The following is a 10410-nucleotide window of genomic DNA, read 5'->3' as shown; positions in this document are numbered from 1 at the left end:
CACTTTGTAGACCAGGCTGGCCTCAAACTCAGAAATCTGCCTGCCTCTGCCTCCCAAGTGCTGGGATTAAAGGCGTGTGCCACCACCACCTGGCTTGATGCCCTCTTCTGGCATGCAGGTGTACATGTAGGTAGAGCACTCATGTACTCATAGACATATATAAACAAACAAACAAACAAACAAACAAATCAACTAATCAGTCAATTAATCAAGACTTAGAACCCCCAAAAGGGAATGTTAATTTTCCCAGAAATGTGGGGTATCTTGCTCTATCATTCTCTTTCTTGTTCCCCAGTACAGTTCAGTCTCACTGAACCTGGAGGCCGTATTTTCAGCTAGACTGGTCAGTAAACCCCAGGGATTTCCCCATCTCGGTTCAAGTCACAGCTGTGCTGGGCCATCTCTGGATTTTTATGAGAGTGCTAGGGATCCGAATTCTGCCTCTCATGCTTGCCAGCTAGTGTTCCTTACCAAGCCATGTCTCTGCTCCAAGTTCTTTTCTCTAAGCATTAGCTAGACCTTACTAAAACCCAGAGCTGCCCTTCACTAATGGGTCAGCTGAATTCTCCCCAGTCGATGGAGTCCAAGGTAGAGAGCAGCACTTGGCATTATGCGTTCTCTCCCTCACCTTGCGTGAGAGCCAGGTAGGACTGCCTGCTCAAGCTGTCAGAAACCAAACATCTCAAGAACAAATCTTGCTTCTGTTCTCTTTATGAAAGCCACTCTTTATGTTCTCTTTATGAAAGCACCAGATAAAGTTCCAGCCCCTTTGTATCCCGTAAACTCTCTTGCAGGATGTTCCCACTGGATGTGTGCGTGCACACCCCCTCCCCCCTATCTGCGACGCATCTATATGCTCCTGGGAGTCGGGGTGGGGGAGAGTAGGGGCCAGCTAAGGAGTTCCTGCCAGCTGCAGCTGTTTTTCTCCTAAAGTAAAAGATTTGGTGTGCTGTTAGGTGGATTAATTTCTATCCCAGAACTACACAGTCTAATCTTCATTAGGCAAGTCTGTCTAATCTTCTTACTGGCATTTGTTCTTCCTCTGGTTTTTGACGGATCGTCATGTTAACAGCATGCGGTTCTGCTGGAACCGGGTGGGTAATTTAAGCTAGGCTTTAAATAGGTCTCTTTCATCTGACCGCTTCGTGGGAGAGTGGCTAGCCTGTCTCTGTTGGTACCAACGCAATAGTCTGACATTTAGTTGTTTTTATAAATTTGTCAGCGACAAGGTCACAGACGTTACCGTGCGTTATTTTGAGGGAGTTACTGGAAGTCCGTGGGGGGACGCTACACAGTGAGAGAAGCTGCAAGAGTCAGACAGGTAGGAATGGAAGGAAAGGAGAGCCGTATGAGCCCTGACAGTTTCCTTTGATTGGTAGAGAGGAAAGCGGGCCACCTCTGCATGGCTGCCTTTCAGATTTTCCTGCCGTGTGTGTCTGAACCCCTGAATCACCTTCTCACATGAGCTTTGGTTGCTAACGTAGCCCCAGGTCCTGCTGAGTCAGGGGTGGTATGGGCTGTTCCCTTCAGCTTCTGGAACACTGTGTGGTCACTGGGAAATTTGTCCCACCGAGATCATGCACAACACGGATGTGTGAGTTCCAAAAGAACATCTGGATGCTCTTAACGGGATCAGAACACTGCAATTGCAAGCCAGCTGTACTCTTACCATCAAACAACCAAAACGTAGGAGAAAAGGATGGAAGATTCAGGATGTGACAAAACAAGAGGAGGGGAAAGTGAAAGAAGATAGGAGTCCGGAGAAGACTGCTTGGCCTTGCTTAACACACTCATGCAGACCCAGGCGGCTTTTTTCCCTCTTCACTGCGGTTCTCAACCTTCCTAATGCTGGGACAGTTCCTCGTGGTGTGGTGACCCACAACCATAAAATGATTTCGTTGCTACTTCATAACTGTAATTTTGCTACTGCTATGAATTATAATGTAAATGTCTAATATGTGACCCCTATGGTGGTCGTGGTTCACAAGTTGGGAACTGCTGTGACTAATAGGATTTTTCAAGGCCTCTGAAAGCTGGAGTACAAATTAGGCAATCTAGAAGTAGTTACCCCCTATCACCATTAGATGGCGCTGTACAGAGGGCGTGTATACAGGGATCCTGGCAAAGTGTTGAGCAGATCTTAGCAAGCTTGCTTAAATAGCCATTCATGAAACATTGAAGAAATTCAAGTTCTGAAGAGGGTTACTTAACCCAGAATAACATCCGAGACTTGTGTACAAAGGTGAAATAGAGGTTGGAATGAGAACTCCAGTTTAAGAAAATCCTATGTGGTAGTGGTTCATGCCTTTAATTCCAGCACTCAAGAGGCAGAGGTAGGCAGATCTCTGAGTTGGAGACCAGTCTGAACTACAGAGTGAGTTCCAGAACAGTCAGGACTCCACAGAGAGACCCTGTCTTGAAAAAATAACCACAACAAACAAAGGAAATGGAGAATCAATGAAGAAGAAGAAGAAGAAGAAGAAGAAGAAGAAGAAGAAGAAGAAGAAGAAGAAGAAGAAGAAACCATGAATTGTAAGAGAGCAAGTAGGGGTGTATAGGAAAGTTAGAGGTGGAAGGTGATGATGGCGTAATTATATTATCATTTCAAAACAACAGCAACAGCAACAGCAGCAGCAGCAGCAGCAGCAGCAGCAACAATAACAACAAAAAGGAAGAGAAGGCAAGCTTCCCAGGTGTGTGGAATGTGTGGATTTAGACTAAATTATGGTGATTTTATTGTTTGGCTTTGATTGGGTTTTCAAATCTTAGGTAGGGCCCAGACCTTGGGAAGTGGGCTGTATGGAATATCTACCTTGGTTATATCTCTAATAGTTCCCACCGCTGGGGACTGGAGAGGGCTCAGTGGTTAAGAGCTCTTGCTGCTTTTGCTGAGGACCAAAGTTTGGTTCCCAGAACCCATGTCAGGTGTCTCAGTCACCTGCAACTCCAGCTCCAAGGGACCTGACACCTGTCTTCTGAAGGGACCCCCGGCCCCCAACATTCAATACACACACAGAGGCACACACAGACACATATTAAAAAAAAAAATTTTTTTTTTGAGACAGTGTTTCTCTGTGTAGGTCTGGCTGTCCTGGAACTTACTATGTACACCAGGCTAGCCTCAAACTCAGAGAAACCCTCCTGCCTTTATGTCCGTAGTACTGGGATTAAAGTCATGTGGCACCATGCACAGCCCCAAAATAAATCTTAAATAAATTACAGCAGTTCCATTGCTTTCCTGGGTCAACCCTTGCTTCCTAACTTCCCCACCTTCTCATCCATTGTCTTTGTTCAACTATATTGGACTCATTGAACTGCAAATGCTTATGGACCACTTAAGAGTATCTTAAAGGGGCTGGAGAGATGGCTCTGTGGTTAAGAGCACTGACTGCTCTTCTGAAGGTCTGAGTTCAAATCCCAGCAGCCACATGGTGACTTATAACCATCTGTAATGAGATCTGATGTCTTCTTCTGGTATATCTGAAAATAGCTATAGTGTACTTACATATAATAAATAAATAAATCTTATTTATTTATTTATTATTTTATTTATTATAAATTATACATTTTTTATAATAAATAAATCTTTAAAAAAAGAATGGCTACTGTAGGTTCATATACTTAAATGTATGGGTCCCCAGTTAACAGAAGGATTAGGGAAAGATTAGGTGTGTCATTGAGGGTGGGCTCTGAGTTTTCAAAAGACTCACACTGTTCCCAGTGTTTTCTCTCTGCCTTGTGGTTTTTAGATCAAAGCATGAGCTTTTAGCAATTCCTTTGCTCTGCCATCATGGTCTCTAACTTTGAAACCATAGGTAAATCAAAACTTTCTTTTATAAGTTGCCTTGGTCACAGCCACAGAAAAATAATTAAGACAGACATATTCGTTTTGATTGAAAAGATGATGAAAGTCTTCACAATAAAGAGAAAATGTAAACCTTCTACAATGGAAGAGGAAGGCATTTCGGGAGGTAGGAACACCAGAGCGTAGAGTAAGGCCACCAACCATGCCTCATGTGTGGTAGAGCTCGCATGGCGCATCCTCTATGAAGGCTGAGGAGATAAGAACAGGAAAACTGCCTCCTCCTGTTCCCCTGGCTCTCTGCACTGCTCTCGATCTCTCTCTCCCCCCCTCCACTTTTTTATTGGATATTTTATTTATTTACATTTCAAATGTTACCCCTTTCCCGGTTTCCCCTCTGGAAAGCCCCTATCCCATCTCTTCTCCCCCTGCTTCTATGAGGGTGCTCCTACCCACTCCCGACTCCCCACCCTGGCATTCCCCTACACTTTGGGTATATGCCCAGGAGTGGTAGAGCTGACCTACCTATACTAAAAAAAAAAAAAAAATTAATACAGTATCTCTAGCATGATACTGTAATAATAATATAATATAAAACTATTACACTGTAAAAATAACATACAGTGTTATTCTACTTTCATTCTGTTGCTGTGATAAACTACCTAGATAAAAAAGCAACTTGGAGGGGAAAGGGGTTTATTCCACCTCATTGTTCTAGGTTACAGTCCCATTATATCAGGGAAGACAGAATTGCAGGCACTTCAAACACTGCAGGTTGGGAAGAGAGAAATGAAAGTGTGCGTGTTTACCTTGTGCTTGGCCCCACCTCCATATAAACAGGGTCTCGGATTCCCTGCCCACGGCACGGTGCCACCCATCGTGGGCTAGGTGTTCCCGTATCAATGAGCATAACCAAGACAATTCTCACAGGCAGGTGCACAGGCAAATCTAATCTAGTGAATCCCTCATTGGGACTCTTTCCAAGTGAGTCCACGTTGTTTCAAGTTCACAATGAAAACTCGCCATCACAGACACTATGTGTGAGTGTGTTGCTGTCCAAGTATGATATTGTGAGGCATAACGATGTCTGTATAATAGTCGTTATCAATGCAACACAAAGAGAAGCACCCTGGTTCAAGTGTACAAATGCAGTCTTTTTATTCTCAGCTGCAAAGCATCCTTTTTTGGGTTTGGTAAACATGTAAATCAGATAAGATGTTTAAAAATGGCAACTGTGGACCACCTTCCTTTCCTTTCAGGTGGTGGTTTAACATCTCCGGCCTCTGTTCACATCACAGGCCAATAGCTCCTCTCGGCTCTTCATAGCAGCAACCACCGTGGAAATGTACTTGGCGTAATCTAAACCAATCACGTCTTTTCCATGACCCACCAATGTACTCTGAGTTATGTGCACGTGAGAGATGAGTATATATTACCAAAACCAAAAGTCTTGTAAGAGGATGCCTTTAGTTAGCGTTATTCCCAATGTCCGCAAATGAAAACAACTCAAATGCTCCTCAAGAGGGGGATGGCTAATATGTCCTTTATTCACAGAAATAGGCAAGTCAAAGGAACAGATAGCCACCACATAAATGACTCTCTCTCTCTCTCTCTCTCTCTCTCTCTCTCTCTCTCTCTCTCTCACACACACACACACACCTTAGAAAGTTCAAACACAGGGCTACAGAGATGGCTCAGCGGTTAAAAGCACTGACTGCTCTCCTGAAGGTCCTGAGTTCAAATCCCAGCAACTATATGGTGGCTCACAACCATCTACAATGAGATTGGGTGCCCTCTTATGGTGCATCTGAAGATAGCTACAGTGTACTTACATATAATAAATAAATAATTTTTTTTTTTAAAGAAAGTTCAAACACTTTCAAGCTAATATATAGTTTAGGGTAGCATAATGCCCGCAGGGGAAGGCAGGGCACTTCTGTGATGCTGACAGCCGTGTTTCCGGATGGGCTTGACATGTGCACACCTAGCAGGCAGGAGAACGCCAAAGTCATCTGCAGGAATAGGTCTGCCCCATTCCTTTCTCTATAGGAAAGGGGAAAAGAGCAGAAATAAAAACATGAACTGCCTTCATTCTCCAGCCCTCCAGTTCCAAAGAGGGGAGCCTGGAAACAAAACAAAACAAAACAAAACCTTGACAGAGTTCAGCGCAAACTCAAATCCTCAATCAGATCCCCCCCCCCCCACCCCCCCTCTCACCGTTTGCGCTGAATGATTACAGTATGGACCGTCTTCAAGGCCAGGTCTTCTCACTGCCCTGAGTAAGAAGGAAGGAACAAAGGTTTTGGGTTTCTTGTTTTGTTTTGTTTTGTTTTTGTTTTTATTTTGTTTTGTTTTTTCCTTTCTTTCTCTTAAAAACGACATTCTAAAGTGGCTGGCTGAGCTTTCTACAGATCGGATTCTCTTAGGGGGCCGGGCCTTGAGGCCCTAGCAACCGAGCGAGGCTTTGTCGCGTCATAGCAACACTTTCAGCCGTCCCTTTCCCAAGGCCTTCTTAGTTCAGCAACCCTCCACCCTCCATCTGCAGGAGGCCCTCGCTGTTTGGGTGGACGTGGATGTGCACTTCTGGCTTAGCGAGCGGCAGTGCTCTGGCTTCGTGTTGGGGGAACAGGTTATCCGCGAGCCAGATCACCGGGGAGGGACGGCGACAAAGAATGTTTATTTAAGGAAAAATAATATCAAAACATTTCAAGACTTTTAAAAGCACACCCTAAATTCTGGGCAAAGAGGGCTGGAGGGTGGGGAAGTCACCTTAGTGCAAACTCCATATAATAAATAAGAGACTATCTATTGAGGACCCACCACGGAGTCAATCGGGACCGAAGATGCTGGACAGGGTTGGGCCAAGTTTTCAGGACCTGTGCAGGCAAGTGCTGCCCACACTGCCGACGCTGAGCCAAGAGGGTAAGTGACTTGATGCAGGTGTGTGTGTGTGTGTGTGTGTGTGTGTGTGTGTGTGTAGTGGTGGTGGCGGCAGCGGCGGCGGTGGTGGTGTTAGACCTTACTGTGCTAAAAGCGTGATTCAGAGCTTACCTTCCTATGGCCAGACTTGAGCCACCAGGTATTGCTTTGTGTGTGTGTGTGTGTTTGTGTGTGTGTGTTTCTGTTTCTGGGTTTTTATTAAAAAAAAAAAAAAAAGCCATGCACTGCCTGATTAGTACTAAGTACTGAAAACAACCTTCCAACCACATTACCTAGGGAAGATTAAAACCCTTGTGGCTACCTAGAGAAAAGCTTTCCCACTGTAGTCTCAAATGACTTTTTTTCAGAGTTCAGGAAAGGGCAGAGCTATTTTTGTCCTTGACATCTTGCAGGTGTGTTAAAGAAAAGTGATGTTTGTAAACAGGTAATATTCACAGAGAACTCACTGGTGGCAGTAGCAAGATGCAGTCCAGTTTTTAGCATAGTTTCTTCGGAGAGTCACCATGCCCAGGCCAAGCCCTCTCTCCTCTCCACCTCGAGGGGAGGGAGTACTGTCTGCCTCTGCTTCCAAAGTGTTGGGATTAAAAGTCATGTACTCTCAGCTCCTGTCTGTTACATCTTTAGCATTTTGTTGTTTATTTTGTGTCTTGCTTCTCTTTGTAAGCTTCAAATGAGTTTGCTGATATGTTTAAAAAAAATGGGCCACTGGGAAGCTAACATTGACTGAGTCTATAGAAACCTAACATCTTGACAGTGTTAAACCTCTTATCCACAAAATGTTCTACTACACAGTTATTTGATTTGATGTCTTTCCTCAGTTTTGTGAATATTTTCTCATGGATTTTATACGTTTTTTTATACGTGTTTTAAAGATCAATATCGAAATATTTCATTTTTTTAGAATTATAAGTTGTGTTTAATTTTTAAATTCTCCTTATTCATTGCAACTATATTGAAAAATCGCTTTTATCTATTAACCTTGTTAATTATGACTTAATTGTGAAATCCATAGGCTTATATGTTTGAATGCTTACATCCAGCTTGGTGGCACTCTGTGGGAGACATTGTGTAACCTAGTTGGCAAAGATGGGTCACTGGGCATTCTTCTGAGGGCTATAGTATGGCCCTGCTCCCAGACTGGGTGGGCTCTCTGCTTCCCGGTTCCTGTGAGAGAGTCCTGTCACCACAGACTGAGACATTTTACCATTTATTTATTTATTTATTTATTTATTATTTATTTATTTATTTATTTATTTATTTATTTATTTATTTATTTATTTATTTCGATACAGGGTTTCTCTGTATAGCCCTGGCTGTCCTGGAACTCACTTTGTAGACCAGGCTGGCCTCGAACTCAGAAATCCGCCTGCCTCTGCCTCCCGAGTGCTGGGATTAAAGGCGAGCGCCACCACGCCCGGCGAGACATTTTAATCTTTGTGCCTTCTCCATAATGAGGACCTACATACACCCCGAGTCAAAATGCCCTCCCTCTCCTATGTTCATCTGTTGAGATATAATATACCCAGAAGTGGAGTCAGTTGGTGCAATAAACCTGACCACGGGGTGCACAGACTTTCTGGAACTGGCTTGTAGGAGGTGTGGAGAAAGGTGCTGAGTTGGTTGCTAGAGAGCTTAGTGGGTCGCCCTGGTGAGAGAAAACCAGTGTGGGTAGGAATATGAAGAATAGAGACTGCTTGTGAGATTCAAGAAGAGAACCAAGACTGTATCCAAGAACTGATGAGAGGCCGTTCATGCTGGGTTCTAGGGAGGCAAACAGCGGTTATGTTCTGCCAAATCTGCTGGAGATTTGTGTGAGGATGAATTTTAAAAGAACAGAGTGATTTACCTAGCGGAGAGAATTTCAAGATAGGGTAACATTTAGGCTATGCCATGGTCATTAACTTTTAGCTTGATTTATAGTGAGAAATTAAAGTAAAAATAGACCAGAAAAGAAGCCAGGAATGCTGAGGTTCATAGCAGAAGAGTTAGAAAGAGTTCAAGTCCGCTGTCATTGTTAAAGAGATGACCACCATTAAGGAAGATGCTACAGTCTTTGGAAAGTGACTTGAGGGTGACTCATCTAAGGCTCTAGGGTGTGGAAACACAAGCCCACTTGGAAAAGGTTCTTCCAAAAAGATCATTAAAGTTGCGACCTGGGGATTTCAGAACACCAGTCCTTCCTCTCTCCTCTCCCTCTTTAGTTCCGTATTTGGCCACACAATCTCTTCCATACAAACTTTCCCATCATATGCACCATCACACAAAGGCCTAGTCACTGGGATGCCTGATCTTGAGCTTGGAACACCTCCAAATCTGAGTTCTAGATACTTCTTTTCTTTATAAGTTAGCCATCTCAGATACTTCTTTGTACTGAATGTAAAGTCATCCAATATACTAATTTTCTGAGTCCGTGTGCATGTTTGTGTGTGTGTCTGTGTGAGAGGAATGCTGGGTTTTGTCAAATAATCAGACTTTTCCTTTTTTAGCCTAATGTCAAAGGTTACATTGAAATTGATTTTTAGAAAGTATTGAAATTATTTTCATTTTGAGGTTTAGTGGTAATCTTTCTAAAGCTTGATCATTAGAACAAATTATTTAGGAATCCTAATTGGTAACATTTACGAATCTATTCACTGAATTGTAGAGGCCTAGAGCCTCTTTCTCCAGTGAGAAATAGCAAACTTCCGTATAAACAATTAACTCTTTTATGTAACTCTGCCTGTCTAACTTTATTGAATAAAACATTACCATAGACTTTGATACATTATCTCAATCAACAAAGACCATGCTCAAATTCCCAACTAAATCAAAGACGTTTTTATCGGGGTTTGGTTCCAACGTCTACAGTTTCTCCTGGACCTGGTTAAGTCATTCTCTCTTTGGTACAGATAATTTTCCTGAAATATGAGCTGCGTCTTTTTTTTTTTTAGATTTATTTTTTATTATACATAAGTACACTGTAGCTGTCTTCAGACACTCCAGAAGAGAGAGTCAGATCTCATTATGGATGGTTGTGAGCCACCATGTGGTTGCTGGGATTTGAACTTAGGACCTTCGGAAGAGCAGTCAGTGCTCTTAACCACTGAGCCGTCTCTCCAGCCCATGAGCTGCATTTTATGTGGTCATAAACTTTTTATCAGTTTTGCCATCACAATCCTGAAATTTCTCCATGTGAATCAGAAGAGTGAGATGTTTGTTAGTGAGTTAATGACATTTATGTTGACAATGAGAATTTTTAACTCAGTACATAGTTGGGATTGATTGCCAGACCTCCTTCTCCCCCGCCCCCTTTTCCTTGAGACAGGGTTCACTATGTAGCCATGGCTGTCCTGGAACACTCTATATAGATCATGCTCACAGCTATCCGCCTGCCACTGTCTCTTGAGTGCTGGGATGAAAGGTATGCAGCACCACTCCTGACCTTTAGTTGACTTTGTTACTTCTTAGCAACAAGGGGTTGAAACCTTTGGGCTATTGGGTAAGGAGCAAGGAGGGTGATTGCCATGGGATGGGCACAGTGGAGGAAAGGCAAGATTTATAAAGACCACACACTACCGGTTCACAGTGTGTCTTGTGTTCACACTTGTTTCATCCTTGGTCATGAGTTTCCATCTTTAAACTGGTTCCAAGATGCTCATGAGAAAAACTGCTGCTTCCTGTTCAGCAAA

At 43.2% G+C, this 10410-nt stretch overlaps 1 protein-coding gene across 1 annotated transcript in view; it reads left to right on the top strand.

Moving 5' to 3' along the window:
- Positions 1 to 6276: 6276 nt before the first annotated feature.
- Positions 6277 to 10410, top strand: part of Ccdc81 (coiled-coil domain containing 81) — a 40423-nt gene continuing 36289 nt past the window's right edge. The window contains exon 1 of the mRNA XM_021167437.1: positions 6277 to 6724. Within this exon, the coding sequence (XP_021023096.1) occupies positions 6646 to 6724 (79 nt within the window). The 5' untranslated portion in view covers positions 6277 to 6645. The remainder of the gene's footprint in view (positions 6725 to 10410) is intronic.

This window comes from Mus caroli, chromosome 7, assembly GCF_900094665.2.
Source record: "Mus caroli chromosome 7, CAROLI_EIJ_v1.1, whole genome shotgun sequence".
Lineage (NCBI taxonomy): Eukaryota > Metazoa > Chordata > Mammalia > Rodentia > Muridae > Mus > Mus caroli.
This window is presented reverse-complemented; position numbering and strand designations above follow the sequence as displayed.